At 39.9% G+C, this 12,455-nt stretch overlaps 1 protein-coding gene across 6 annotated transcripts in view; it reads right to left on the bottom strand.

The window, feature by feature from the left end:
• Nucleotides 1–12,455, bottom strand: part of TTC23 (tetratricopeptide repeat domain 23) — a 95,397-nt gene that overhangs the window by 60,439 nt on the left and 22,503 nt on the right. For all 6 annotated transcript variants that reach the window (XM_087428880.1, XM_087428876.1, XM_087428878.1 and 3 more), the window contains 3 exons: nt 10,115–10,238; nt 7,268–7,418; nt 6,954–7,079 (listed from right to left, as the gene is read on the bottom strand). In XM_087428880.1, coding sequence (XP_087285006.1) covers nt 6,954–7,079; nt 7,268–7,418; nt 10,115–10,238 — 401 coding nt within the window. The remainder of the gene's footprint in view (nt 1–6,953; nt 7,080–7,267; nt 7,419–10,114; nt 10,239–12,455) is intronic.

Here is a 12,455-nt window from a genome sequence, read left to right as displayed (position 1 = left end):
TACCATCTGGCACAAAAGGTAAAGGCTTTAAGGCTCTGTGGGTACACTGTCAGGCTTTCACTCTGTGCTAGCAAATGTGACCTGTGCCATTGTTAGGAGCCTGGACACTAGAGTTTGATAGACCTGGCTCTGCTCTGCCACTTCCCAGCTGTATGACTTTGGGAAATGACCACACTTCTCTCACCCTCTGTTGCTTCATTTGAAAATGGGAATACAAGGGTACCTACCTCATAGGAGGACTGCGGATTAAATGAGGTGAGGTCTGCAAAGCACTTAGCAAGAGCCTGACAGAGAAGGTGGTCAAGAATTGGTGGCTGGTGTGGTTGTTTAAAATCATTATTATTATTATTTACAGTTGTTTAAGGGAAATGTGTATTATAAAGATAGAATGTCAGAAAGGAAAAGACAAAAGTGCAGTGCTCTGAAATAGTAAAGCTCTAGGGGATTCAAGTATATAAAAGTAATCTGTGCCATGAGGTTTTCTGCCTCCCCACATTTAAAAAAACGATTTTTTAAAAAAATCAGATCTTTTATAAGTGAAGAGCATCTCTTCAATCACAGGCGTATAGGATGAGAAACAGTGCCAGAACAACAAATGATTTCCTTCTTTGTTACATAAGCATGAAGAATTCCAGGCACACAGCGTCCCGTGGGAGAAGCTAACAGGAGAAACATCTCTTCTGGAGAATAGCAGGGCGTTTCCTGGGAGCAGGAAAGGGAGAAGCAGGGCTTTGAACACATGAGCATTTGTCAGAGACTTTATGCCCAAGAGATAAATGCAGAGAAAGTAATTCTTTAAAGAAACACATCTACAGAGGTGCGACTTAGACATCAAGAATCTCCAGGCGATGGGATGAACTAAAAAAAAGAAAGAAGCTGAGTCCAGAAAGCAGCAGTTAGATTTGGAGATTACTGACTCGACCAATCTAGGAAGGACTGTGAGATCTAAAAAAAGGCTATTATTGAAGTATCAAAAATTCTCACTAAAAGACACTGGGGATGCTTTATGGGGAGGCATATGGAACTGAGTAGAATTCCTCCATCCAAATGAGGTGATGGCAGGTAGATATATACACTGTCCAACTGGCCACTGTTTTCTCCATTATCTTCACCCCTTCCCAGGAAGTACTGGCTCTGGGGATACCTTCCTCATTTCCTTTCCTCTTTGGAAAACTTATGTTAGAATCACTTTCCAAATCTCACGTTGGTATCACTTTCCAAATTGCATGACTATAATGAACCAAGAGAAAGCAAGACAAAGAAATGAACTCAAGCTTTAAAAAAAACATATTAAGACTCTCCGACTTTTAGCTCAGGCAGTTCACGAGAGCAAAGACAAAAAAACAGCCTTCTCAAGTCACAGGACAAAAATATAGGAAAGAATATTGCACACCAGGGGCAGCCTTGGGGTACAGAATCTTAATCTGTGGTGTAAGTACATGCTTTAAAATCAAATCATTTCTGTAATGACAGAAAAATGTTCAATTACACAGTAATAAAAATAATTACTACTTTTTTTAAAAGGGTGTACCATGTACCCAGACGCTTTAATGTGGGGTCCATTTCATCATCACAGCCACCCTCTGAGGTCTGATCATTGCCACTTTAAGAAGGGAGGAGAATGTGGGACTTGCCCACGGTCCTGCAGCTGGGAAGATTGAATGGACGCTGATTTGAAAGGAGGGCCACCTGACTTTAAAGCCCACTTTGTAAATCACACCACGTCATTCCTTCGAGATACATGGGAGGTGTCCTGTTGATGCTCTGAGGAGAGTTTAGTTATCACAGGCACACTTGAGAGCTGGCTCAGCACAACAATGCCACCAGGCAAAGTGCTCACTGGGCAAGCTGTGGAAGACTCCAAAGACGACACATCACGCAGTCACAGAGAAAGCCTGGACAGGACACGTGTTCTGGAATAGCAGTCTCAATAGATCATCACCATCATGCCACACAGAAAGATCATTTAAAAAGATGTGTGTGTAACGGTGTGTGCCTGTGTATATTGAGACAACCATCTGAGTCTGGAGATCTAGCTATCAGCAACCAGGATAGAAAAAGAAAATAATTCTTAATATTGGGGAAGAGTTTGCCCATTTTTCCTAGTGACTTTCTTTATCAGATTTAAAAAAACAACTGCACGCATAGGAACATATGATTTGGATTCACTCTTCAAAGTTAATAAATAATTAGTGAATGAAGTAGTGCTGGAACAGAGGACAGGTAGAAGGGACGAAGCTTCAGGCCACAGTTAGGGATGGAAGGCACAGAGCATGAGTCACCCTGCAGCACTTATCTGTAAGCCCAAGGAGAAAAGAACTGGCCTGGTCTGATGGGCACCATAAAAGGCGAGGCAGGAGGAGGAAGAAGATGCACTGAAAGATACCCTTTTAAGAGAAACATAAATCCCGCGAGAGCTGCCAGAGAAATTATCCTGGCCTTCCACCTCCAAGACCTGGCCAAAGAAAAGTCCATTGTGGTTGTGAGTATGACTACAGAAATGTACAAACCCAAAGCCTTGTTACTTTCTAAAGCAGGTGGGTTTAGGCAAAATATTCACACTTTAGTGATGAGAAACAGCAAACTGATCAAATAAAAACCAGGCGGTTTAAACATGCAAGTTCCAGTGAATCACTGTGAAGAATCAGGATGCAAAAAAGTAGCAAAGTGTAAAACAACTCCACTAAACACAAAGTAACTTTGTGGGATAGTTGAGAGCATTAACTTAAATTCTTGTTGGGTATCCAGCACAGATGCGTACAAGGCTCGCCATCTGCTGGCAAGGCTTGGCACTGCTAATTTGGAAAGCACTATTGGATGAGGTGCCAGATCCTGGCAGAGGATAATTTACCCGATTTTGTAGCAACACTGCTCAACATTAAGTACTAATAACATTCGTTAGGTCTCAACAGATGCAACAAATATCAGATCTTGGACCTGATTTGTATATTTCCTATCCTACAATACAGGATAGAATACCTACTTCTGGGCAAGAAGAAATTCTGGACTGGTAGGCCCTTCCAGTCACTACTCTCTTCCTCCTCTTGTTACATAAATGGAAGCATACAGTATGAATTCTTTTTGATCTGGCTTCTTTCACTAAACATTATGCTGTGAGAGTCATCCATGATGTTAAGCATAGGAGTAGTTTGATCATTTTCTTTGTGTGAACAGATCACAATTTTATCTATTCTACTTTTGATGAATGTTTAGGTTGTTTCCAATTCTTGGCTATTACAAATAATGTAGCTTTGGACATTCATGGCTGTGTCTTTTGGTGAACATACGTGTGCATTTATGTTGAGTGTATATTAAGGAGGGATACTGCTGGGTCATAGGGTATGCAAACGTTCAAATTTAAAAGATAAAGCCAAACAGTTTTCTACAGTAATTAGACCAAATATATTCTAAACAACAACATAAGAGAAAGCATATGAAAGCACGACATCCTTGCCAACACTTGATATTATCATTCTTTTAAAAAACTTTAGCCATTCTAGTGGAAATGTAGTAGTATCTTATTTTAATTTTCATTTCTCGATGACTGATAAGGTGGAACACTATTTAATGTTTATCAGCTATGTGGGTATCGTTTTTTGTGTTTCAGTTTCATCCTATTCAGTTGTTTGTGTTTGTTTTATTGATATATGAGTTCTCTACAGATTCTAGATACGAACCCTTTGCCAGTTATATGTATTACAAATATCTTCTTCCTCTCTGTGCTCGTTTGTGGTAATGAAATATATGGTGGTTTAAATACAGAACAACATAGGGGCCGGCCTGGTGCGCAAGCGGTTAAGTGCGCACGCTCCGCTGCGGCGGCCCAGGGTTTGCCGGTTCAGATCCCGGGCGTGTACCGACACACTGCTTGTCGAGCCACGCTGTGGTGGCATCCCATACAAAGTGGAGGAAGATGGGCATGGATGTTAGCCCACGGCCAGTCTTCCTCAGCAAAAAGAAGAGGATTGGCAGATGTTAGCTCAGGGCCGATCTTCCTCACAAAAATAAACAAACAAATAAATAAATAAATAAATACAGAATAACATAGCACCAAGCAGAAGAGGATAAAGAGAATTAACATGCTTAAAAGGTCCTTACATTGTCAAGACGTGGCCAACTGACTAATTTACGTTAGATTCTAGTAAGTCAGGGTTAAAAGTGACAAACTCCATGGTAGTCACTAGAAGAAAAATAAAACAATGGATAAGTTACCAGTTAATAGGTAGGAAAATAGAATGATAAAAGTATTTGATAAATCTAAAAGAAGGCAATAAAAGAGAAAGAAAGGAATATAAAATTGGCAGGACAAAAGAAAATTTAAACTCAATATATCAGTAATTAAAACAAAAAAACCCACAGACTGAAAATTAAGGAATGGAAAAAGATATAGGAAAATTTGTACCAAAAGGCAGCTAGGGTACCAATTTTAATATTAGGCAAAATAGATGTGGGGGACAAAGAAGGACAACATATACTGACTAATAGAATAATAGATTAAGATATGCTGCTGTTTAACTCTCCTCCCACCCAATAGAATATCTCAGAATATATAAAACAATGACTGGCAGAACCATGAGGAGCTATAGATAGATCAATAATTGTAGTTCAAAATTTAAACTCACTCATCTTAAACACTAATATGTCAAATTGGCAAAAGATAAACAAAAATGTAAATCTGAGTAACAGAATTAATAAGGTCATCCTAGTGTAAATTTATTCGAACCATACACACAGCAAATAAAGAATATAATTTCTTCTGTAGCACATTTGGAACATTCACAAAAACTGACAATGGACTAGGTCACAAAGGAAGCTTCAGTAAATTTCAAAACGTCGATACCATATACATAAATACGTTTCTGTCCATAGTGCAATAAAAGTAGAAATCAAACATATCTTTGAAAAATTGCACATATCTGCAAACTAAAACATATCATTTGAGTAATCTATGGATTAAAGAATAATTTATAAACTAAGTTATGAACTACTAAGAACTTAAGGTACATGATAATGCTACATGTTAGAGCATGTGGGGCAGACCTAAAGCAAGACTTATGGGGATATTTTGGAGAATATCTTTGACACCTGGGTGGGAAAGACTTTCTAAACAAACTCCCAAAACATAAATCATAAGGTTAAAAATTAATAGATTTGACTCTAGCAAAATTAAGAATTTCCATGCCATGAAGAATAGCAGAGACAAAATTAATACATGGGCAATAGATGTAAGAAGATATTTGCAACATCACTAATATTTATAATATACAAGAAAATCTTGATTATCAATAAGAAAAGTACAGGGAGGCCCAAAAGAAAAATGAGAAAGAATACTAACAAGCTATTCATAGAAGGGGAATCTCAAATGGCTAAGAAGTATATGAAGAGGTACTCAAACTCACTAATAAGAGAAATGTAAACAGAATTTTAAAATAACTAACTAAATAGCACATTATATGCATCAGGGTGGCAATGGTTAGAAAGACCGACAGTGCCAAATATCGTTGGGGATGTGAGAAAACCTGCCTGCCCTGAGAGCGGGAGTGCAGATGGGTGTAGCAATCGGCCAATGTGTGGTGAACTTGAAGTACAAATGTGCCCCGTGAACACGCAATCCTATCCCTGGAGGATAAAACTCAGAATCCCGCCTCTGGGATATAAACTTCACAAAAATTCTCTCTTCGCTACATAAGTGAAGCTGTGCAAGGATGTTCATGAGCACCACTGGGGGAGCAGGGAGCTGGGGACAAGCTGAATGTCCATTGTTAAGAGGATGGCTAAGCATAACATGGCAAATGCAGTCTATGGAGCACTGTGAGGCAGCCAGCAGCAATGAACTAAGGTACAGGCAACAACTAAAACAGTGCTAAGTGGAAAAAAATGAGAAAGAGCGAGATATATACTACAAATTTATACAAATATACTACAAAGCTAAAACACATAAATACATAAAACAACACTATTATTCAGAAATACATATTCAAAGACATAAATCATCATTAAAATAAGTATCTACGATATATTTGGGGCAGAATGAGAGTAAGGATCAGAGATGAAAGAAAAAAATCAATTTAAAAAAGCATACCAAAGGTCTTGCATGGACTGATGAATTTTCAGCACTTCATGTCCAAAAAAACCCCCAAACAAAACAAAATAACAAGAGTGGAGTTATGATCATAAAAAATATCTGTAAAAGCATGAGTCCAAGTTGGTCCTTCCCAGTTTCCACTTATATGGAAGCATTAGGTGTGTTCTCTCAGGGCCCTTTCCTTCTTAAAATGATCCTACTGGGTCTCTGAGTTCACTTGGGGATCAACCTATGCATACAGTTTGGTGATGAAGGTAAACTGAATTCTTCCAGCTTTGGCTAAGGGCCTCCATGGGGATTCTCTACCTTTTCTAGAAGAGACCTTTCTCCGCCCTCTTCCTCCCATGAACTCATCTTTCCAAAGAGTTGTATGCATACTGTTACCCCAATGCTCTGGGGAATTGGCTTGGGGTGGGCCTTTGGGGCAGGATAAATGTGCTAACTACCTAAGGTCCATCCTCTTCTCACTCAGGCTCCAAGCATTCAACCTTTCAGCTAGGTTGATTTGGTGAGTGTGGGGTGAGGGTGAGGGGAATAAACAAAAATCCTCTCATCCTCAGGGAATCAGATATCTTTAAGATCTTTCTCCTTTGAGGCCTTAATCATAAAATCAATGTATTGAAATATTTTAGACTAAAGCACTAGGGGAAAAAAAGAAGAGGAGGGGAAGGGAAGGGCATACATGCAAGAGGAGGCGGGCAGGGTGAGCAGGCAGATAGACCGCGGGCCTTTTATACTTCTGGACAATCGCCACAGAGAAACCACGGACACAGCATCATGGAGAAGCTCCTCCTGCCTGAAGACAGATTCTTCTGGCAAAGAACCTCCAGCTGTCACGTATACAAAAAATCCTAAGCTGGAAACTTACTGTGCCAATGACAATTTGATCCGCGCTTGAATTTCTATCCATTCTTCCTTTATAATCCTTTCACATTGCAGCAGCTCCTTTGCAAGTCTCTCTGCTTTGGTCAAATTCTCTGAAGCTTCTTTAAATCTGAGTTGTGTTCAGGAAACTTTACACTTGGTTCTACATTCTGGGACCCCAGTTCCCAGACATCCTTGGCTCTCCTACTTCCCACCACCCTTCCTGAGTCATCTGCCAGCTTTTGATTTGGCCTTGAAAATTAACTATAAGTATTATGAAGGGTATTTCTATTTGTAAAGGTGAGCGGCAAAGGATACTTGTGAAGGGAGAGTAAGGCTCTCCCCATGGTATGGAATAGTTCAACTGAACACTTGAAAACGTCTGTATCATCGTGATAGGGAGGTACAATGGAGTTGGTGAGGATTTCTTTGGCTTTTTCTGCATGTTGTTTTGCTTGCAGTGACATCCCTGTGGACAAAGAAAAAGAGGTCTCAGTTTCTTTTTCATCTCAGCTGGACAGGAATACAGTTATCTATGGCCAGGGAATCTAATGAGGTCTCCTTTGCATATTGTCAAGTGGCACATAGAGATGTATAGGGGCCACACGAAATATTGTCGTGACTGTAAAAACCAAAGAAGTGTTTTGCAACTAGTACTTGAGATAAATTTTTCCCCAAATGGTCCTTTTAGAAATAAAACAAACAGAATGAGCAGGAATTGAACAGTTTTGAAACCTCACCAATATCAGATGGAAAATATGTTCTAAATAATTATAAAAACAAATGGGATACAAGGACTATAGCATTCTGGGCAGGAAATAAGATATTCATGAATTTTAATCCTGGCTTTGTGACAGCAATCTTAATGAAATATTAAAAATTCTGAATCTTCTGCTCACCCACCTATAATCATAACGTTAGAGTTATTTTAACATAATATGAATATGATGATATCTACAAAAACTTACAAACACCATTCCAATGAGGTAATGGGCTAATGTGCTATAATCTCTTGTTCCTATGTGGTAATCCACTAATATGAAACAAAATGGAGTAAAAACAAAAGTTACTACCGAGAACTAATTCCCCAGTCCGTTCTAGTGTTCTTCCATGGGCTTATTAATTTGTGGTAAGAGTGTCACTGGGAATCACCAGTTAGATTTCAGGGCTTTTCATTTCCCCACACTCCCATCCTCTTCCCCACCAGTGCCACCCCCTTCCACACCCCCTCCCACCTACATGCATATACTCCTGGTCTTATGTTCTTTATTGTATGGAATTGTATCTCAAACCTCTTTAAAAAGCTGTCAAAGTACAAAGTTCATTCTGTTCCTATGTCTATAAAACAGAAAGAATATATTTTCTGATGGAAAAAATCCAGGATATGTTCTTCCTGTGAAACTCCTAACAGAATTTTGTCTTATTTTTTAAAAGCACACACTTATTCAACCTACCAGAAATTTACTAGTGCCAATTATGCATGCACTATTACAAAAGGCATGGTAGACTACATTTGCAACTTTGGTCCATTCTCTCAAGGAACTTGAACTCAAACTGCTGGAGGCAGCATTGGTTGAGGTTCAAGAACACTGGCTCTGAAGTCAAACAGCTAAGGATGAATTCCCTGCTCCATCACTTACTCTGAAACATCGGCCTCAACTCCTTCAACTGTAAACAAGGATTAATAGTATTACCTACCTCATAGGACTGTGGTGAAGATTGAATGAGATTATGTATGGAAAATAGTTAGCATGGTAACTGGCACTCAATAAGACCTTAATAAATGATAGATATTGCTTTTACTTTAAATTGAGAAAGAAATACTATTATGTAGAAAGGTGTGGAAGACAGGCATCATTTGAAATCCTAGATACCAGGACACTTGTACTGGCATCCAAAATCCTAGGTCTGAGTCCCAGATCAGCTACTTATTGACAGTATGATCCGAGGCAAGCTGCTTCAACTCAGACTCATTGTTTCCTCTGAATTTAAAAAATAAGGAGTTGGGTGGGGTTTGAACTAGATGATCTCCAAGGTCCCCTCTGGCTCAAACAGTCTTTGATCTAACAGGTAGGACCAGTCTATAATCAGATTTGGCCAAATTTACTGAGTGGCAATTCTATGCTTAGCATTGCAGTGTCCTCTTCTATTATTTTATTTATTCACTGGACCAATCCCAGGAAGTTAGTACCACCATCATCATTACCATCACTTTTCAGTTGAAGAAACGAAGTACAGAGATCTACTCTTGTACATCTTGTCCTAGGTTGCCAGTCAGAAAGTAGACGACATGATACCCTGCTGTTTTTCCCTTCCCTGAATCCATTGTCCCTTCCTCTGTTTTCTTTTGGGGACACCCAGCCCCCACACACCCAATCCATGTGATTTAGCCAAGGTCAGCTTCTTCCCTAGGATCCAGTGGAGCCAAAAAGCACGTCTAGCCAATCAGACTATTCCTTGCCTTTGACATACAACCCAAATTGGCACAATTAGAACCCCTAAATCTTGAGAGTTTGGTAGAGAGACATTCTTTTTGTCCTGGGACTGTTGAGGAGGGAAGCTAAAATTGCTGGCAGCCTTACTGCCACCATGTGGGCAAAGACTGGCTAAGAATGGAGGCAATATAGAGAAAAACAGAGCCACGTGGTGGGAAAAAAGAGAAATAGAAACTGATCACATTGTTTGCACACCTGGATCTGGCTAGCTCAGTAAGTTTTACCCTTGAATTTTTAAGTTGTACGAGCCGATACATTACCTTTGTTTATTGCCAGCTTGATTTAGTCTTTTATTTTTGTGGGGAGGGCAGTCACTTACAGGCAAGAGACTCTCCATCAATACAGATGTGAATGGATCCCATTTTAGCCCCCTACTCCATGCCCTGGGCCCTTTCTACAATGCCGGCAAAGCTAACAAATTAATTCTCTCCCAAGAACCCAGCTTTTAACATCATAAATAACAAAATTCCAAAGGGCTAAAAATCTTCCTTCCTTTTTCATGTATTATATAAAAAAAATCTTATTGATTCTTTCTGAAAGGAGATGGCTTATCAATGTGTGGAGAGGAGGCTATCCAAGAAAACTTAATCCTTCTAGTCAAGTGTGAGACAAATATGAGGAAAGAGCAGAAACCAACTGACTGATCCTCCTCAGGCTGAGACGAACTCACCTTTCAGCTGGAGGTAGCCTTGAGCCAGATTAACATGTGCCTCTGCTAGTTTCCAATGGGAGTCGCCATAGCAAATTCTTGTCAGTGCCACGCTGCGCACAAGCTCCTGGACGGCCTGTTTATACTGTGAGGAAGAGGAAACAGGGTTACCAGTTAGACAACTGAAATCTTAGAGTCACAAAGCTCAAAACTATCCTGTACTTTTATTCATTCTCTCTCTCTCTCTCTCTCTCTCTCTCTATATATATATATATATATATAGGTGAAAAACATAATGGAATAAAGAAAAGTAGAATAAGTGGAGCAGACATCTAATCATTCCCTAGGTTTTCCAGCTGCCATCCATCCAGAGATGAGGGTTGAATGTCCCCTTACCTTTGAATCTGGGCTTTATGACTGTTTGGCCAAAAGAACACGGAGCAAATGATGCAGTGCCACTTTTCAGGCCCAGGTCTTAAGGACCTTGAGGCTTCCACTTTCTGTTTCTCCTTAGGTACTCACTCTTGAAACTTGTTATGGGCTGAATTGTGTTCCCCGCAAAATTCATATGTTGAAGTCCCAAGTACTTCAGAATGTAATTATATTTGGAGAGAAGGTCTTTAAAGAGGTGAAAAAGTTAAAATGAGGCCATTAGGATGGGGCCCTAATCTAATATGACTGATGTCCTTATAAGAAGAGGAAGAGACACCAGGGATGCGCACACACAGAGAAACACCTTGTGAGGACACAGCAAGAGGACAGCCATCTGCAAACCAAGGAAAGAGGCCTCTGAATGAAATCAACCCTGCCAACATTTAGATCTTGGACTTCTAGCCTCCAGAACTGTGAGAAAATAAACTTCTGTTGTTAAAGCCACCCAGTCTGAGGCATTTTGTTATGGCAGCCCTAGCAGACTAATAACCCAATCACCATGCCACCCCATGGAGAGGGGAATGGCGCCAGTAGCCAGCAACAATTACTCAGCCACAGGAGTAAGCCATCTTGGCAGCAGATTCTCCACATCTGTTGAGCCCAGCTGAAGCTGCATGGAGCACAGCTGACCAGACCCTACTGAGCTCTGCACAAATTGTAGGTTCATGAGCAAAATGAATGGTTGTTTTTGTCTTATGCCACTAAGTTTTAGAATATTATATAGCAGTAGATAGCTGGAATAGCAAAAGAGGAAGTGGAAGGTACAAAACTGAAGGGGGCAAAGCAGAGGAAGAAAGGTAAAAATAAGGACAGAGTGTTGGAGAAGATCCAGAAGACCCAGGACGCACTCCCAGTCAACGTCTAAGCTCAAAGGGCCTGCATTTCCACACAGTTTCCACATGGACTAGAAATACTTTCACCCTGAAACAACACTCATCTTCACAAAAATACATGGCCAGACAGTTGACCACAGCACAATCACTTTTGTGACCTAGCAGCAGGAGGCTGAGGGACATTATGCTCACTCCCTAGTGATGAAAGAAGATGGAGCTGTGGCTTTTTTGTATAGAAACATTTTTCTTATTACAAAAGTCATACATGCTCATTATCAAAATATAGATGAGCAAAAAGATGAAAATAAAACATCACCTGCAATCTCACCTCTTAGAGACAACTAGGTAGCTAAATATCCCTCCAGTCTTTACTCCTATGAATCTATATATTTTTTTCTTTTTCTAAAATAGGTTCATAAGCTACACGTAGGGTTGCCACTTGTTTTAACAATTTGTGAACACTTCTCCATGTAATCTTTTAATGGCTGCATAGTATTTTATTACATGGATATATCATAATTGAGTTATTGAGCATTTAGGTTATTTTTAAATTTTTTACTCTCTGAACATCTGTGTGGATAGCTTTGCTTGTATCCATAAGTATTTCCCCAGAATAAATTCCTATAAATGCGAGTATTGGGTAAAGGATGTGCAAAATCCTGAGGCTCTGCGTAGTGATTGCTAGAGTGCTGCCTCGGGAGGTTGTACCGATCCACACTTACAGCACAGCGTGTGCGATTAGGAATGCCGCTTACATAGAGGTGTGTTTTAACTTGCCAATTTGTCAGTTAATTCATTTCTCTTGTTTTAGTTTGCATTTTTTCCCCCAAACTGGTGAGGCTGAATATCTTCAGACGTTTTTTGGCTCTTTGTACTTCTTTTGGGAATCATCTTTTTATTGCCTCTAGAGACACGAAGTTTAGGGAATAGCTCCCTTGGAGACAAAGCTAATGAATACAGTGTATAAGAAAGAAAGCAATGATGAAAACATTGGGAGGTCTAGATAGGCAGTCTGCCAAAAAGAGAGGGGGATGTGATCTGATAGAGAATCTGTCCCAACCACAGATTTCCAAGGAAGGGGCGATGCAGGCTGAGAG

This window comes from Ceratotherium simum, chromosome 3, assembly GCF_057802395.1.
Source record: "Ceratotherium simum simum isolate JZ-2026a chromosome 3, ASM5780239v1, whole genome shotgun sequence".
Lineage (NCBI taxonomy): Eukaryota > Metazoa > Chordata > Mammalia > Perissodactyla > Rhinocerotidae > Ceratotherium > Ceratotherium simum.
This window is presented reverse-complemented; position numbering and strand designations above follow the sequence as displayed.